Source organism: Idiotropiscis lumnitzeri, chromosome 1, assembly GCF_059441095.1.
Source record: "Idiotropiscis lumnitzeri isolate Australia: NSW breed Sydney's pygmy pipehorse chromosome 1, RoL_Ilum_1.0, whole genome shotgun sequence".
Taxonomy (NCBI): Eukaryota; Metazoa; Chordata; class Actinopteri; order Syngnathiformes; family Syngnathidae; genus Idiotropiscis; species Idiotropiscis lumnitzeri.
Genome location: NC_142391.1, coordinates 43,104,789 through 43,124,921, shown reverse-complemented (window position 1 = coordinate 43,124,921; position 20,133 = coordinate 43,104,789). Strand labels below are relative to the sequence as shown.

Below are 20,133 nucleotides of genomic sequence, written 5' to 3'. Positions count from 1 at the left end.
GGCGTATGCATCAGAAATTCTCTCAGTAAAGCAGGTAGCAAGTGTGCAAATGTGCAATTCTGATACAGTAATTGTTCCGCTACTTAAGGCAGCCTCATGAGACACCAACTTAAGCCCAGTTATATATTTTTTTTATTGTGCAAAGGACGCAATATGCGTACACTCAGCTCAACGAATTCCTTCAATTTTTGAAGCTTCAGTTCACCTTCTGATTGGCTATCATTCTGTTCTATGAGACAATCATTCTCGAATGAATTGGCCCCAGACACACCAGTTTTTTTTATATAGTTTATTAGTATATTAGGTATATTATAGTATATTAGAGATGTAAAATTTCATCAAAAATATGCATCGACAAAAAGAAATAAAATAATCGATTTGCAACGCCACGTTAACCTCAGCAGCGCTCACGTGTCTGCTGTAAACAAATTGCATACACACATTGCGTAAATTACTTGACTTGATTGACAAGCTTGCCCCAAATGTTTTTTGCGTATTGCGTGTGTTGATGGCTGCAGCACTAAACAAGCGCAGAGAGACAAGCATGGCGACGGCAGCAAGCAATTTTGAAATAGAGGACCCTCCAGCTAATTTAAAGTCAGTTGTGTGGCAGCATTTTGGCCTTCCTGTGTTTGCAAAACAAAACGGCGAGAAAACTACGGACCGGACAAAGACTGCGAACAAGCATTGCATGAGGCGGTTACTGTGCAATAATTGTATGACCAACATGTCACAACATATTAGCCGGCACCACCACCACCGGAGCAAATATTAGCAAGAGGACAAACAACGCTGTTGAACACATTTGCACTTTCTTTACCTCACTCGAGTACAAGGGCTAAAGCGATTACACGGCCCATCGATGTTTTTTGACACGAGACTGTTTTCAACTGTGGAGAGTGACGGCTTTGAGCAGATGATAAAAACTTTAGAGCCGAAATACACTATTCCGTCACGCCGGCGCTTCAGCCGGGTAGTGATACCCCAACGCTGCATGCAAGTCAAAGTTGATATCGTTGAGGTGCTTGAAAAGGCTGATAGTGTGGCGATTACGACTGACTGATGGGCAATGCAAAGTTACATTACAAATGCGGCTCATGTGATCAATGCCAAATGGAATATGGCTTTGTGCCACACAATCAGGTATTGACGATTTACAAATTTGTAATGAAAACTACCAACTCTATTGTTCATTGTACATAAAAAAAAAAACACTGATAAGACAAAAATGTAGTCAATATATTATTAGTTAATTTTCAAGATTTTTTTTGTAAAGTTACAAAAAGTTACTTTTGTAACAAGGACAAAATGCAGATGCTAAAAACATATTTTGGTTAAAAATTAGTCATTCATTTTGTTGAAAAAAATATTTTAAAAAATCTATTCTGATTGAAATCCCTACTAAATGTTGAACATTTGACAGCATCAGGGTCGTGTAGACACCCACTCTGCGTGCTTGAAAGTGTACAGTGTATGTGTGCGAGATAAATTAGATGGGGGTGGATATATTCACAACTTGTATGACACTTTTGACCCGTTGTGTAGTTCATGCTGCTCTCCCCTCACTCGAACATTCGCACACTCGCTAAGTCAAACGCGTCTAACATTATGATTCCTAAATTTATTTTATCTGAACAAATTTTAGACTGTGTTTGAGAACATTTTAACTTTGAAAAGAGAGAGATTTTCACACACATGCATTTTTTATTATTATTTTTTTTTAAAGGAGCACTTTGGGCAACAAGTGGCAAAGGTGCAAAAAAAAAACTCTGCATGCACCTGTCAGCAATGAGGTTTCATGACTGAATCAACGGAAAGGAGGGTGGTGGTGGGTGTAACTTTATACACACTTCACACCAGGGTTATGATAGTTTAGGTATTTTAATTCTAGTTAGTTTTGAGTTTTTCTTTTTATATAATTAATTTTAATTAGTTTTTGAGGAGTATTTGTTAATTTTTACTAGTTATAGTGATTTGTTTAGTTTAGTTAAAATGCTCGTTTGAGGTCAGAAAATGCCAAATCAAATCTATTTGTGTCACAAGTAAAGTAATTACAAATAATACAATAATAAAGTATGGCACATTTTTTTTAATTTGGAAAATTTAACAAAATAATAGTTTTCCTGAAGTTAGATTCGGCCGAGCAATAAACGGTATGCAATGTCATACCAAGGCAAGTATGGCAGAGCTCACCATAGAAAGTGTATTAAACCAGAAAAAAATTGACTCACAGAGTGAAATCTCAAACGCATCTGAGAGGATCAAGGTATTTGAAGAATTGGAGGAAGAGGAGCTTGTTGGAATTATTTTCGTTGGACCATACATGTATTGTGCCTGAACGACTGAACATGGAGTGTAAACTAGACTGACCAAGGCTGGTTGAGTTGGTAAAATCTGTACAAGATATTCCTTGAAATTAATTTATACAATCACAAATTTTGATTGGGACTTTTTCCTGCCACTGGGTATTCATGTTTCATTGTATTTATTCATTGATTTATTTGTATAAATACTTTCCATATAACTGTCACTTGAGTTATTTTTTTTTTTAATGAAGACCTGTTTGCTCAGTGATGACTCCTTTTCTATGCCATTATAACCTCTGCACCTCCATACTTTCTCCTTTCACCTTTCCAGCTTTTCATTGGTGACCCTTTCTACATAACAATGCAATACATTCCACGGTGATGGACCTTCCATCATAGGAGCTGCTGAATATTTTATCACATGTACATCTGCAGAGTCAGGTTGTACATTTTATCAGGATGCAGAGCAGATTGAGAGGGCGATGCTGGGGTCAGATAGAGGGAAGGGCAGCACCAGATAAACCAGAAAAAAGGGATAAAAGTGCAGATGAGAGTATGAAGATGTAGAGAAAAGTGCTTTTGCTGCAGAAGCAGCTTCCTTTAAACCGCGCCTATGTCCCGACCACCGCCACACACACATGCACCCCCCCCCCTACACAAACACACACACGCTCGCACACACACAGAGGGCAACAAAAAAACAACTGTCGCACCAGCATTTCTATTCTTCAGTGCAGAATGCTGGCTTTGTCTGAAGGAAAGATTTTCCACTTAATTACCAATTGATATGGCACAAAATGTTTGATCTGTCATTTATTCTTTGATATTTGCCCATAATTAATGAAGATAAGAAAATAAGAAGTTTGAAAAGAACTGATGCATTTTTGCATGAAAGGTGTAATTTATGGCAAAGGATGGCTGTACTTAACTAATAATACCCTTGAATGAGTGAGAAGAAAAATACAATACAGTACACAAACAACAATAAAGTCATATCCCAATATTTTTTTTAGCTATGTAGACAACAATCAACCCATTTATCATGAAGCAGCTGGACACAACTTAGGAACTGTCATGTCCAGTGTTTCTGTTGCTAATATGTTCTCTCCACCCATAGTCCATCCTGGTGGAGTAGTGGGCAGAGTCACAGAAGGCAAGCAGTTCCAATCAGTCCGATCCACCTGGTGCTAACCAGCAAGCTATAGTATTTAGGTTCAGCTTCAAACAAACAATACTGCCGGAGTATTGCCTTGCATGTGGTCCTGCTGCTTGCTGCTTGCCAAATACCGCGGTCTCTCGAGTTGTATCAATTTGTCTTCGCGCCAGTCGTATTTAAGGTTAGTTAAATTAAGTTCTACTGTATTTTTGCGTTAGTGGTACAAGACTAGTTAGCAGACCAAGAGTACTTAACTCATTCACTGCCATTGATGGGGATAGGAGTAAAAAAAAAAAATAAATAAATATATTTATTTGACTGGGGCTGGCAGTGAATGAGTTAAGGTTTTGTTTCTTTTAAGTGCTCTTGGACACTTTCTGTTTAGTTTTTGTGAATAGCCTATTGTTCCATTGGTTCTCGTCCACCATTCCTTCTTAGTGCAAACTTGTTTTTACTCTTGCGATGACGTCTCGTTTTGTTGTTTAAATCAGTGGTTTGAAAAAAGCCAGTGTCACTGCTCTCAAACACTTGCATCTGCGTGGTGATCCCTTCTCTGGCCGTAAGGCCAACATAAAGAATCAATCAGACTTGAAGTTCCGAAACAATAAATGACTGCACAAATGTAATACATTACATATTACCAGTTACTTACATGTGAAAGTAATACATTTCGTTACAATATTACTTTCTTTGTAGAGTAATGAGTTACTTAAATTTAAGTTACATTGTTTTAATTTATTTAATGATGATTTCAACAATAAAACAAAAATGCCCAAAAACTTAACCCGTAATGAGAATATTTATCTCTATAATATAGTGTGCGCTACAATGTCAAATGTTTTGACTCTATGATGCGAGATCACTACCGTCGATCAGTATTACTATAAATAAGATCCTTTTTTCTAATATAAATAGTAGAAGCAATATTTTGTAAATAAATAGTCCTAAACTGTATCCCATAATTGAAATTATCAATGTACTCAACTAATTTACACATTAATAAGACTGATATATGACATATAACTGGTAATTGGTCTAAGAAGGATGGATGGATGGATAGGTATGAAATTGTCATTCTCATTCAGTATGGTCACATCTGAATGCCTCCTAACACCTCTGTGGTCCTTCTGGTCTTCTGGCATCCAGAATACTACCAGCTGGAAAGATACTGTGTAATTGTTATTAAAATATTGTGACATAAGGGACAACGTCCTCCCCTCTTTCGCTTCAGTTGAACAGTGCATGAAAAGCTTGCATTGAAACACACAACTGGACTGAATCCAAAACACAGAACTGAGGGAATCATGCTATATTGAGGTCGTCAGATGACCTATGTTTTGGCACAAAGCCACATTACGTTGACACTACGTTGACAAACTTATCAGCAGCCATGTGAGAGATGCGCATTACTGACCTTACTAGCTTGTACTGTAAGCACCAAATATGAAATGCAAATCTGCCTTACACAAGTCACATGGGAAAACACTGACTTTTTCCATAGTAAATATAAGACTTTCCACCAATTATATCAAATATATCGGATTTGGTGATATTTAGCATTTTCTGTTCATTTTATGAGGCGCTGATAAGGACATCATTCATGAATAGCTCTCACACTTACTACTGCAATGCACAAATATACAGTCGCGTGAAAAAGTGATTGCCACCTTTTGCATATTTATCACTCACAATGGTTTCATCACCCTGAGACAACCCAATGATGAATAAAACGTGATTTCTAAATGATGATTTCATTTACCAAAGGGTGGAAACAATACAAGCCTATCAACCTGAAAAAGGAATTGTCCCCTCAACATAATAGCGAGTTCTGCCACCTTTGGCAGAAATAACTGAAATCAAACGTTTCCAATAATTGGTAATAAGTCTTTCACGTAGCTGTGGAGGGATTTTGGACCACTCTACTTTGCAGAATAGTTTCAACTGTGGCGGTTCGGTGATAAAATAGGACCCAAGAGCAACCGGGGTGAGGTGAACAGGGTTTATTGAGTTAGGAGGCAAGGGAGCAGCACGATCGGGACCCGGGACTGAGGAGCTGGGAGTGGAGCGGCGCGGCGGGTCGGACCGGGCGGCGGAAGCGGGGATCGGCTGGCAGGCGGCGAGACGGCGGGAGCTGGATGTGGGGGGCGAGCTGGTGGTGAAGCAGCGGGAGCGGCGCGGGCGAGGCAGGTAAGCAGCGTAGCGGAGGGAGTGCAGGCGAGGGGAACGCTGGACCGGAACGCGGAGGTGGGCACTGGGAGCTCTGGATCGGACAGGCACTGGACGGCACGTAAGGTCACGGGATAATCCGGCGTCTGGCTCCTGGCGAGGCTGGGTTTTATCCTGGTGGTAATTGGTGCTGATGCGTAGCAGGTGCGCAGGAGCCGACGCCCTCTTGAGCCGGAGGCGTGCCTGGACGGAAGACGCCTGACCTGAAACAACAACTGATGTGGTGGTTCGGGCTCGGGGGCGCCACATGAACTGCCCGTTGAAAATCACAACAGCTCTCAATTGGATTTAAATGCGGACTTTGTGCTTAATGAGCCCTTCTGAGGTGGACTTGTTGGTTGTTTCGGATCATTATCCTGCTGCATGATCCAAGAGTGCTTAAGTTTGATGCACAAACTGATGGCCGGACGTTCTCCTTCATGATCTTCTGCTAAACAGCAGAATAAATGTTTCCGACAATCACAGCAAGTTGTCCTGGTCCTGAAGAAGCAAAGCCTCAGACCATCACACCATCATCACCACCATGCTTTACTGTTGGCATCATGTTCTTTTTATCAGATGCTGCGCCATTTTTACGCCTGGTTTAACCGGCAGCACACCCGCCAAAAAGTAACATTTTTGACTCAACAGTCCACTGAAAATTTCTCCAAAAGACTTGAGGACCATCAGGATGCTTTTTTTGCAAATGTGAGACGAAGCTTTTTGTCCGTTTGTGACAGCAGTGGTTTTTGTCTGGGAAGCCTCCCATTGAAGCCATTTTTTTTTGTTCTTTCTTTCTTGTGGTCGAGTCGTGAACACTGACCTTAACTGAGGTTAGCGAGGCCTGCAGTTCTTTGGATGCTTTTCAAGGTTGTTTTGTGACCTCCTGGATGATTCGTCGTCCCACTATTGAAGTCATCTCCGTCCTGGTAAGGTTTGCCACTGTTCCCAGTTTTATCCATTTGTGAATAATAGCTCTGACAGCGGTTTGTCGGAGCCCCACAGGCTTTGAATTTTTTTTTCTTTATAACCTTTTCCAGACTGATTGATTTCAATCACTTTTTTTTCGGGAATTTCTTTGGAGCGTGGCATGAGGCATTTGTTGAGATTTTGTGGCCTACTTGACTTTGTCTAACAGATACAATTCAAGTGATTTTTTGATTCAACAAAGGTGGTGGTGGGGTGTTGCTCGTGAAATTGAACTCAGCTTTCCCAAAACTGTGGTGAGTCACAGTTGCATGGTGATTTCACAAAGGGGTGCAATTACTTTTTCACATAGGGCCAGATAGTTTTGTATTGTTTTCCCCCCTTGGTAAATAAAATTGTCATCTAGAAACTGCATTTTATATATCCCTGTGTTATTTCAGTGTGCTATTAAAATTGATTTGATGAACTTAAACCAGAGATTTCCAGAGAGATCTTTTCTTCATTTTTGACTGTGTGTTTGTTTGAAAGCATTTCACCAATGTGTATGAGCGCATTTCAGTAAGTGTGAGAGCTATTCCTGAATCATGTCCCGAATAAAAGTCTCTATTTGCTGATTTGATCAGTGACATCATTGAACAAGAAGAATATAAGCGTCAAACATATTTCTTTTTTTTTCAAGTTTGAGAATCGATCTAAGTGGTATGAGAGGCATCAACACCTCAAAAAGTATCTCCTTCCTCCCCAATGGGATTAGAGGAGCATTTTTTTTTGTCTTTGTGTGTATTTTCGCTTGGAAAGGCGACTCCATATAGTATGAATATTCTCAGTTTAGTATTACGCCACGAAAATACAATAATGGGAAGCCAAACAAAGCTGCAGTGCACGACTATTAGTACAATGATTGATTTTTTTCTTTTTGCACATTCTAAAGAGCATAATTCCGTTAACTCCATTGCATTGTCCATTATTTGAGTTATACTCATCTATTCATTTTTATAGTTGTTTAACAGATGCTGTTAGACAAATCAAGATATATGCAGTCCCATTTCCAATGCCCCTAAAAAATAGGCTGATAATTTCTATGTTTATTTTTTTATGAGCTCAAACTGCACCATTGGGAAATACTCTTTTAGAAATTCACATAAAAAAACGTGAACATGAGCACTCCTTTAGTGCTACTACTTTCAAAGGTTCTCCACTAAATTTTCTTTACTACAAACAGTATGGTACTATTTCCTTACAGGATAAAAATCCCTTCTGTTAAAGAGCTTGAAGATTAGTAAATCATTTGTAAATATTATTCCGTTCTCAATGATATTTATAGTCAACATGGAAGACTGACATTACTGAGACAACTGAACAGACTAAATTGTCTTGAGTCAGACACAGAAAACAGTTGTATTTAGTTAAAAAAGAAATGTGTATCACTCATCTTAGTCCAACTCCAGAATATTAGAAGGTGATCTTGTTATCGGGCCAGCCAGAAGTCATCGTCTCTGGACGGTACCCTGGGTTTTCCCCGGGGTCTCCTCCCAGTGGGATGTGCCCGAAACACCCACTTCACCAGGGAGGAGTCCAGGACAAAATCCAAAGAATTTGCCCAGCCACATCATCTGCTTACTCTCGTTTCAGAGGAGATGAAGCTCTACTCCAAGACCCTCCCAGTAGACTTACAGTCGCTCACGCTATCTTGAGAGGAGAAAACTCATTCTGGCTGCTTTTACCTGTGATCTTTTTCTTTTGGTAACTACTCACAGCTCAGGACTTTAAGTGAGAATAGTAAAATAGATCACCCGGAACATCTTTCTTTACCACGGTCGATGTAGAGTCTACATCACCGCAGATTCTGTATCGAACCATCTGTGCATCTCCCGCTTCATTCTTCCCTCACTCATAAACAAGACCCTACGATTTGGTGACCTTAGTGTTGATGTGTCTGTGCGTTTTAGCTGTGACCTACAACTGTCGTGAGAGTTGTTTGCAACCAACATCTTGCCCCATTTGGAAGAGTTCAAATATGTTTCTATTTGTTCAAATTATTTTGTAATAACAATAGTAATAATAATGCACTTGAGACTTTTATGCTTTAAATGTATTCATTGTCATTGCATTACAACTACATGTATAGTAGTATAAAAGATACAAGAAGATACAGAACATGCATTACATTCTGCACATTCGTCTGTTACCTAAGCCTGAGACTTGAAACGTAGATAGGGATGCGACTCAAAGAAATAGATAAAGAAATTGAGTACACTGATAGTTGCACACGATGACGTCACAGTTCAGAGGTGCAGGGTTCGATTCTGGCTCCGGCCATCCTGTGTGGAGTTTGCATGTTCTCCCCGTGCCTGCGTGGGTTTCCTCTGGGTACTCCGGTTTCCTCCCACATTCCAAAAACATGCACGGTAGGTTGATTTGACAGTCTGAATTGCCCCAAGGTGTGAGTGTGAGAATGGATTGTTGTCCATCTTTGTGTGCCTTGAAATTGTCTGGCAACCAGTTCAGGGTGTCCCCCACCTACTGCCCGAAGACAGCTGGGATAGGCTCCAGCACCCCCCGCGACTCTCGTGAGGAGCTAAAATTCATTTGACAGTAGAGACATGAAATCGAATGATCAGTGAAGTTTCCCTACCTTTCATGTCCCCCATGTCCAGAGTCTTGCCGAGCTGCTCCAGCAGGTCTGCTCGGCCAGCATTCTTTGTGTGTTTTTTACCATCATAATGCTGTTGGGCCATGCCTGGGTTGTTGAACCAAGCGTTGCATAGTTGGCAGTAGCGATCCGAGTCGCGTCTGTGTCGTGGGGAGGTCATGGGAGATGTGTCTGGGGAGCTCTTTACAGGACTGGCAGATGCCTCTGAGGGAAAACAGCACAAAAAACATTGTATTGCCCTTTCGGTTGGCTTTGTAGCAAATTTGAAACAAGGCACTATTTAGCAGATTGATTTTTTTTTTCAATAATGCAATACTTACTCATTGTGAACTGATAGGTAATTCTAGTTTGGTATGCACTTTGTAGTTCAAGACACAGAACTTAAGTGAGGCATAAGCAAACCGCTCATTTAAATTTAAATTGGAAGGAGAGAGAATTTATGTGAGTTAAATTCTTACACAAATTGGAACTACGAAATGCCAGAGTGATGAATGTTGATCATAGTAAAAGATAAATTGAAATTTGAGAGTGTTAAATCGTGCAGTATAGACAGGGACCCTACTCAATCTGCACCCAAAGAATTGAGGACAACAAATTAGGTCTAGAACAATCAAATAGTTTTGGAATTGATGACAGTACTCTACCAATTAAAACCCTATAATTTACATCGAGTTTTGCTTTTGAATTACTTATTTATTAGGGCCCGAGCAGCGACCGCTTAAAGGTCCCAATAGTTTTTTGAAAAAATTATCATTTATTTATTTATTTTATTTTAAAATGTGCAGACTCATTGGGCCTGGTGAACATTTCAATTTTATTGTCGCTATGCACAATTTGCAAAAATAAAATAAAATGACGACGTAGCGCACCTACAGTGAAAAAAACCCAAAATCCAATTTCAGTGCATCACATAGAGCTGTGAAAGTCAGGCATGCACAGAATAAAAAAAGTGTGATTTATAGTCCGTAAAATATGCTAGTTCATTGTGCAAGTAAAAAAGAAAATGGTGCTATAGTGCCCCCCCCCAAATTTTATTAACGAAGCAGCTCCGTTTCACCAAGACCTACAAAATGTTGGAGGCAAATGTAACAGCCCAAGACCTCAAAAATATTCCCTAAGATCCATATGTTAAATCGAACCGATTTCGATATTTTTTTTTTTAATTTGACCACATTTTTGGCCTTTTATAGGGTTGACAATTTAAAGAACTCCTCCTACAGATTTTATCCGATTGTTTTGAAATTGTGGATTTTTCTCCACATGTTCAAGTTAAAGCAAAGCTTTTTATTTGGGTGAATGCTGTTGCATGTTGCCATGGCGATGCACTGATTCCCAACTCAACACAGTCCAAAAAATTTTATTTTGATGGTCATTCGTGATAACATATGAAACTTTGCACACATAGCAAACTTGGAAAAATAATCAATATTTTATTGTGGCTTAAAATGGCTTGATTGTGCCCCAACAAAATTTTAACCCAACAGTTTCACCAAGATCTTCCAAAAGCTGGTGACTTGTGTAACTGCGCAAGACTTACAGAAGGACTCTGGAGCGCTACTCTTAACTCAGCCATTTTTAGTTTCCTTTTACAGAAGTCATATTTTGTGCAACTAGTTTTTAATCTAATTTACTTAATTTTCCAAACGTTCCAATATCAACGTGCCAGTTCCCCAACGTCAACAGCACTGCGAGGGCCCTTGTAACTCGTCGCAGCTTGTTTTTTCACTGTTCACTCATTTATTCATGTAGCTATTTTTTTCTTATTCCTTTTGTACACTCATTTATCAATTGAATACACTTTTATCTCAATTTATTGTCTCGCCCTTGATCCTTGATTTTATATTATCTTGCTTTATTGACTTTTAGGGTACAATCAGGAGTGCAAGGCAGTTTCTAATTCCCCATGTCACATGCACAACCAATTACATTATCTTTGAGGGAAGATTTAGTTGTTTACCTGCCAATGTCATGCATGGTCACCAGTCAGTCTATTTCTGTTCCCGCAATGTCAAGTACGGTGTACTTGTGCGTACTGCAAATGAGGGATGTCACTATGATTGGCCGGGAAAACACTATTTCCAAACCACAACGGCACACAAAGGCTCAAATGCAACATTGTGGCCAATTCTATTGCAAAGTCAAGCAAAATACCCCCAAAAAAGAAAAGTTCATCCAAGCGCACAATTAGACTGCGTTTCGCAGTAGTCTTGCGCCCGGAATGATAATAGGGCCCTTATTTTTTTGTCATTGAGAACTGAAAAAAAGAGTATCAATAAATAATAACTCAGTGTCAGCTCATGGGAGCTCCATGCTGAGAGGTGTGATTGTTCTGCCTGCTGGGAGGTCATACTGCAGACTCACTGGACCCGGGGAACTGCGGTGCTCTGCACACAGTAATGAGTTCACCTCAGTCTACCTGGGTAGGGGTGGTCTCGGGGGCAGCATCCTCGGTGTCGATCGCTTAACTTATATAAAATTGGGTCACGACCAACTAACAACAGGAAAATGTGTGTGCCAACAGTTGAGAACTACAAGTTATGTATGACAGTAAATTTCAATTGGGACTAACAATAAAAAGCTTGAAGCGTGCCTTTTGAAGAGTTTTTTCCACCAGTGCCAACTGTCATGATCCGTCTGTTCTTTGTCCAGCAGAGGGCGTCCCCTCCGCGTGCTCCCCGCCGCGCGTCACCGGGCAGACGCGCCCAGCCACGCAGCTGATGCTCATCCCCTGCTGATTAATGGGACTACTTAAGCCGTCGCCGAGGATCGCTCGGCGTCGGATAATTTTCCTGCAATGCTCATGATCATAGTTACTGCTCACGTTTGCGCCATGTTGTTCCGTGTCTTGTTTTGCTCGCTCATAGTACTTTTCTGTTCAGCTACTTTTCGGCTCGCCCTTGGTTCTCGGTTTCGTTATTTGGACTCTTCCTTCCCTTCTGTGGTAAGACCATTCTCGTTTTGTAGTTTATCCTTGCTTGGCAAGCGCTTTAAGTTTAACCTCGTTTTGATTTCCTGGCGCGACTCGGTCCGCCAGCGTTTTCTGTTCTCGTCGCTCGCGGCATTTGTAATCATAAATATATATCTAAATCTATATTGTTCCCTAGTCCATGCCCTAGTGAAAGTATGGATTGATTGTTCTCTGTCGGCCCCAATAAACATCTGGTATGAAACTCCTCTTGTTGTCAGCGTTTGTGGAGTTCACTCTTCGCTTCCGGCCTCGGCCGGACAGCGACCCCAACACCATCTGCCTAACTGCTGCTTGTTGTGAAGTGAATTGAGTTGAGTTGAACTGAGTTCACAGCCATCATACAGCATTCGTATCTCAAGCTTGAGCTCACAAGTCAAATAAATAAAAAAAAAAAAAATAAGCAGATTGATGGCTTGCATCTCCAAAATCTATTTGATCAAGTCACTCGCATCTCAAGGCACTACTGTTTTTAGATTTTCACAAAAAAGCAATAAATTAATGATTTTTAAAAGACCAACAGCAACACATTCTTCTGTATATGTTGCCCTTTTAAAGTTCAAGCGAGCCAGCAGAATGCAACTGACATTGAGGTATACGAGCTTTAATATGCACTGATCAACTGCCAAGCAACAATGTCGATGGTCCTACTCATGCAGTCAAGTGAAAAAAAAGCTTTTATCTCCATTAAATGCCTGAAGAGGAAAACCTCAATTCTACTTGACAAATGGAAAAAAAGAGCCCATTTTCCTGTTGCTGCCCACTTGTCATAACGCATGGTTCCCACAGTTACCATAGACAGTGGAGTGAGGGTTTGACAGGGCCAAAAAGCATGATTAGCTCAATTCCTGCAAACCTGTGTGAGTGAATGTGCAGCTGAACCCAAATGCATTACTGTTGTCTTATAATATTTGAAATCCAGTGATTGTAATTGAGTCACTGCAATGTATCTTCTTTTTTTTTCTCTCAGTTGTACCCTAAGTGAGTCAAGAGCTGCTGGGAGTTTGAACGGCATGCTATTATGTACGATTTGAATCAAAGACTATGGCAATAGACTGGCTTCTTTGACTGGGTCTCTGTAAGATGTTAGAATTAACCCATGCACAGAGGTCAGAAGTGAGATTGTGACATTATTCCCTGTGCTCTAGTTTTAGAAAGTCTGTCCTAACGAAAGGAGACATCCAAATTAGCAAAGCCTTCAACTCAACTCAACCAAGTATCAAAAGAAAGAAATTCAAATTGTTTTAGATATTTAACCATCGGGTAGGCATTATCAAAGTTTTCGGGTCGGACCTCTTGCTTTAGTGACAGTTTTTATATTCAGGCAGTTGAGATGATAAATAGCAGGCCTAACCTTTTAACTTGATATACTGTGTAATTAGGTGTATTATACATGTTGGGTATGGTGTTTATATTTTTAGTGGTACTTGCATTACAGATATTGAGTTTTAGTCAAGACATTGGGTTAAGAGAGTGCCGGGAAACAACAGGTTTCATTTAATTGGAATGTACATTTCACTTTTTAAATGAATATAACAAGAAAATTAAACTGACAATCAACATGGGGTGGCATTTTTACTCGCGGCGTCCACTCAACTCATGCCAGCACAGCGCGGTGACTCACTCTGACTGCAGAGATAAAAGTATGGACCGCCAGCTTATCTCAAAATCCATGGGAAGTGAGGTTTACTACACAAATTCGCATCTGTTACTCATGACCCAAAATATGTTTATCGACAGGACCTTTGCCGAAGAGGTTTATGTGGATGCCTGGGACCACTGCCCTGTTGAACAAACTCACTGCATGTCCCTGTGGCACTGCTGAGCCCCAAAAAATATTATCACTGTGATAATGGCCCATGCAATGAGCTTACGGCAGGGGTGGGCAAACTTTTTGGTTGGCGGGCCACAATGGGTTCTAAAATTTGACAGAGGATCCAGACCAGAAGCAGATGGATGGAGTGTTTTGGTAACCTCACCTCATCCGAGAAAAAAAATAAATTTAATTTTAAATAATAGTGAACAAATGCATTACAATATATGTCTTTGAAAAGCCACAGTATTTAGAAAGTAAAACATTAACAAGATTTGTTCATTTAATTTTTTTCCAAGTTCGGCGGGCCGGATTAAAAGGCTTAACGGGCCGCATGTGGCCCACGGGCCGTAGTTTGCTCATGCCTGGCTTAGGGCCAAGACATATGGAATTGTACACTTTTATCTGACTTCAACCTTAAATATGTATATGCAACAAATGCTACAGTTACTGGACGATGACGCCTACAAGCTACTGAAGAAAGATCCAACTGAAGACAGGAAAAATAAACTCAAGGCACTACTCAAACTAGTCCTCTATGACAACAAAATAGACAAATAGTCATACAATCAGTACCCACTGCCAAAATCTGCCCCAGGATCTATGGCAGTCTCAAAATACATGAACGTGGCACACCCCTCCGCTCCTCAGTCGACAGTATTGGCTCAGCATACAACTAATCCAAGCCACTCACAGAAATATTAAAACCACTACTAGGACTCACAGGACAACACTGAAAAAATTCCAAGCAACAGACTATAGATCTCAACACCATAAAAGTACAACATGATGAAATCTTCATATCATATGATGTCATATCCCCTTTCACAACAACACCAACACATGCCACCATACAAATAGGCCGGGACTGAATAAAAGCTGGCAGGAACTCATAAGACGCACAAACCTCACAGTCCAGGACATCACTCAACTCCTTAATTTCACTACCACACCCACATACTTAACACCATCGACAAACAAAAAGAAACAATTCACCATGGGAGTCCCACTGTTAGACATCATGTGTAGTTTTTTCACGGATGATGGAACAGAAAGCACTCACAACAACCCCGGAAGAATATGGCGCATCATTATGGAAACATTATGTGAATGACACTCTGTAAAAGGTTAAGACAGGACACACACAACAACTGACGCACTTGAACACCACTGGCAGCATTAAGTTTTCACCTGCAGAGGAAACAGACAAATACATAGACGTTCTGGACAAATTGTCAGTTGTCAGAATATTAGATGAACGTCCAAAAAAAATCACAGACCCGGAAGACAGAATACATCATTACAGCACAGGTGGGAAGGAAAAAACAAACACAAGGTGTGGCGACGCTGCCATATATAAGAGGAGTCACAGAATGCAACAAGCATGAGATAAAGGAAGCATCTTTTTTCCGATTCAATTTCTCATGAAGAAGGACAGTCCAATCAGCCTCTGTAAGTTTTTTGGATGGTTTGCTCGAGTGCCGACATTAACATCAGTGTGAGAGAGGTCCTTGTAGCTGTAAAGTTGTCAATATTAAGATTATGCGTCATGTGTCATCTTCAACACTGCTTATACCATGCAAGCTCGCTGGAGGGTGCTGGAGCCTATTGCAGCTGACTTCGGGCAAAAGGTTGCCAGCCAGTCGCAGGGCACAGACAAACACAATCTCTGAACGGTAGCCGATCCCACGCTGACCGCACACAATTCAGTTGAGTGTACCACTACGACATCAGCGACATATGCAAAGGTTATCTTAAAGCTAAAGATGACACATTCATTAGCCTTAGCACACTGACGGAACATTCTAACAGCAGTTTGAATAGAAAATTTGGCAACGCCAACATTACATTACTGTGCTATAAGAATCTGTTCCACTTCAGTGGACTTTCTCAGAGCATCGAATCAATCACAACTGGACTGCTCTGTATGTCTTAGAAAACATTTCACCTCTAATTCAAGAGGGCCTCCTCAGTTCATGCAACAAGGTTTTGGGTGAGTAAGTGTAGGAAAACCCAATTATTTAAGTTCCAAGTGGGAGCACAACCTGTTGAATAAACGGTCGTTTGCATCCCAAAACCTTCTCTTGGGACATGCCTTCAACTTGTTGTATAAAGAGTTGTGTTTTCCACATCTATTCAGGGCAGTCTGTCATAACCAAGCCTATTGAGAAGGGCTGCTTTAAAGTAAAACAGATCCTTGGAGGTGTAACACTACGGGGCAGTAGGCGGAGCACACCCTGGACTGGTTCCAGCCAATCGCAATCCAATCAACCTGCCATGCATGTTTTTAGAATGTGGGAGGAGACCCACGCAGGCACGGGGAGAACATGCAAACTCCACACAGGAAGGCCGGCGCCGGAATCGAACCCAGGACCTCTACACTGTGAGGCCATCGTGCTAACCTGTCATCCACCGTGTCGTCATCATTTACAAATAGATATTTATAATTATACAGTTGTATAAATTTGGATTATAAGACATTTGATATAAATAATCAGGTATAATTCACAGACAAAAAAACCCCCCAAAAATTCAATACAATAATAAGGAATCCGGGGAAAAAAAGAAAATCAGTCTGTGAAGGTGCAATTCAAATTCTTATTAGGGTTTTTTTTCTTGCACTTTGGTGTATTCCAGTTTATCTGCACTGCTTTGTAGCAGTAGTTGGGTAGCTTGCCATCAAATTTTTGTCATCCATAGTGAAGAAAAAAAAAACCTGACCGATGAGTTGATGGATGTTAACACAAGTGTCCAGGGGGTAATCGAGAACAGATCGTTAAGTAGAAGCTTTCTGTCTACTGCAGAGTTATTGTGCAGTTTCAATTTTATTCACCTTCTCCGGTAGTTTCCGTGCTTTTAACCGTTTTCCAATCTAAAGTAAAGTTACCGGGAGGAGGGCATCAAACCGTCCGCAATGGAACAGGAGAAATAAGCGATGGTAGCAGTGGGCTTTTAAAGACACAGAACCAGCTGGTTTTAATTAAGATGATTGACTCAGCTGGTTCCAGGACACCTGATTACAGAGGTTTCCTCACCCTGACTGCTATGTAGATGAGTTGTACAACAGAAGTGTACTTTGATATGTCTTGCCACTCTCTGAGTGAAGATAGGAAGGTGAATTCCTTCAACTTTTACAGCACGCCTCTTGAGGAGAATCGGAATGGTTCCACTCTAAAGATGACTCATAAAACAAAAGAACTGGTAGTGCCATCTAGAGGATTAAAAAATCCAACAACTGGTGCATGAAGCAAATTTGAAGCTTCATTTTCCCATCACTAGTGCTGGGCACACTCCAACTCATAGTCAACATTGCGCTCAAAGAAACCACCATCACCAACACGCTAGGTTTTACTATCAGCTAGTGTAGCACTTCAAGGGAAGTCAGCTGGCTAGTATGAAGATGAAACAGGAGCAAATGCATATGAATAACACTGCACTGATCCAAGATGTCAGTAAAAGATGGAATTGCATTCCATATGTTAGAGGGAGGCGGCACGATGGCCGACTGGTTAGCACGATGGCCTCACAGTGAGAGACAGCATCGGCCGTGGGTTCGATCCCAGCTCCGGCCATCCTGTGTGGAGTTTGCATGTTCTCCCCGTGCTTCCGTGGGTTTCCTCCGGGTACTCCGGTTTCCTCCCACATTCCAAAAACATGCATGGCAGGCCGATTGAACACTCTAAATTGCCCCTAGGTATGAGTGTGAGCGCGGATGGTTGTTCGTCTCTGTGTGCCCTGCAATTGGCTGACAACCAGTTCAGGGTCTCCCTTGCCTACTGCCCGAAGATAGCTGGGATAGGCTCCAGCACCCCCCGCGACCCTCGTGAGGACAAGCGGTACAGATGATAGATGGATGGATGGATGTTAGAGGGACTCTCTGAACACTCTTAACAACACACTTACGGATACTTTTTGGTAACTCCAAGGGGGAAGCATCACTTCGACGTGAGGCCACACCGCCGGACACTTCTTGAAAAACTTCTCCAAGGGTTGGCGCCTTTTTAGACTGCTACCATTTACTTTAGTAAACACAGTATTACACAACAATTTCAAGTCTTCCAAAGGTGGTCCAAGAGCTGACACACTCTGCACAACAACGTTAATTTGAGAGAAGCCCTGGGAAATAATTGATTGCAAGTGCAAAAATAGGGATAAGATAAAGGTTGAGAAGGATTTGGGAAGGATTTCAGCAGCAGAGAAAGAAAACCCTGTTACCGTCGCAGCTGCCTTGGAACTCAGATACAGAAAGCAGAAAGTTTGTGTCTCCTGAAGATGACATAAGAGTGCTGGGCACTGTTGAAGTGTTTGCTGTCAAAAAAATGAAGAATGCTGGGGTGCGTGAGCGCGCACAACTTCAGAGCATCAATGACTCAGGCATAAATGAAAGACCCCTCTGAACTTTATACTTCAGTCTGACAGAGACGGTCAAAGTAAAAACAAGAAAGAAGCGTCCCAAGCTGAGCAAAATGTTCAAGTTGTGAGAAATAAGTCCAGCTATACATTCGAGTGGCATCAGTCGTGAAAAAGGATGAAGTGGTCTCTCAAATGGTGAATTTGAGGGCTGTCTCCCCATGGTATCAAAGGAAGCAAAATATTTTCTGCACATCAATGCGAACCTTATTGTAAGAATGAGATATAATTGTGAGCAGAAAATTCACTTATTTATGTTCTATTTTAGTGACTTTATTTTTGTGGGTCATTTTTAGCTCCTCAATGGGTTTTGTAACAAGATGTGTTTGAGTTTTGTTGTCTTTCGCCCAATTTAATTCAGTTGTTTGCAGTTACTTGTAAATTACCCCCAAATATTTGAAGCCTAAGTAGAGTGAAATGTTTAGAATTATTTATTTTTTTGCTATTTTGTATTTCTAAAAGATAAACAAAATATAATATAAATAATTTAGGAATTTTATATATAGTACAACTCTGATTCGTGTTTGGTTCCATTTTCAAATGCATTCAACATTTGCAAGTGAAAATGTTAAAGGCCAGAGAAAATTAAAAAAAATAATATTAATGTTATGTTAATGGGATGTTAATGTTGAATGCACTTGTCTGTTTTAATATGATGAGATAACGAGTTATATATGCGTAACAGAAAATGAGAAGCAAAAAAAGCTATTACATTTTTAGAATCAAATTCTCTGAATCACTTCTCTTTAAATGAATGTGGAGGGGAAATGCCTCCCTAAGCTAAATTGTGAATGTTAAAGGAAGTGACATTCATGGGAGCTACTGTGCCTCCAGCCTTGACAATTGGAATCCGACCAGAATATGGAAATTGCGCTCCACATAGAAAGAATTGAAATGCACATTACAACGGTTACATAAACACCCAAATGATAATAAATTATACTCAGTATTTCATTTATTGTCAAGACTGTAAAATCGAAACTAATTGTAATACAAAACCTTGCATTCCCTGGATTTGATTCAATTTAACCAAGAATGCATATCAGCTTGTGCTATATGGGTCAGTGAACATTCAGAATGCCTGAGTAAAAGGACAGTGGGGCGATCTTTTAGGTCACCAAAGCATTGTGTATTATGGTAGCGGATTATAGTGCATGTAAAAGTGGAATTCTACTGACTTGAATTTGTCTGATATTTATGTCACTAAGTTTTAATGTCGCCCAAATGATCGCGTAAACCATCTGTCCTGAGAAAACAGGCATAAACTACAGGATATTTTATTGAGGCTGTTCCAAGCCAATAGAGAAGCAGGATTGTCTCATTTGGGTTTATTGAGGCACTACGTTCATAACTTTTAAAGGTGAATGGGGAGGAAAAAATGCTTAGCTAGGCACTCTAGCTGAAGAATGAGATAACCGAGAATCCCGAGAGGAGGCACAATAACCTCAACAACAACAAAATTTGATGGTCGCCCGAGATGACATGTAGAATATAATACCTCTATTTCATCCCTGACATTTTGTTGTCATGACAGATCTGTTGCTGATATAAAATAATGTTTTTTTTTTTGTTTTTGTTGTTTTAATTATTTCTTCATGATGAAAGACATCCATCCATCCATCCATTATCTGTACCGCTCCTCCTCACTAAGGACGCGGGGGTGCTGGAGACTATCCCAGTTTTGAGCCAAGGGAAAAG

General features: G+C 40.6%; 1 protein-coding gene across 1 annotated transcript in view; it reads right to left on the bottom strand.

The window, feature by feature from the left end:
- zmat4a (zinc finger, matrin-type 4a) overlaps positions 1–20,133 on the bottom strand; it is a 92,200-nt gene that overhangs the window by 18,946 nt on the left and 53,121 nt on the right. The window contains exon 5 of the mRNA XM_088306794.1: positions 9,230–9,451. Within this exon, the coding sequence (XP_088162920.1) occupies positions 9,230–9,451 (222 nt within the window). The remainder of the gene's footprint in view (positions 1–9,229; positions 9,452–20,133) is intronic.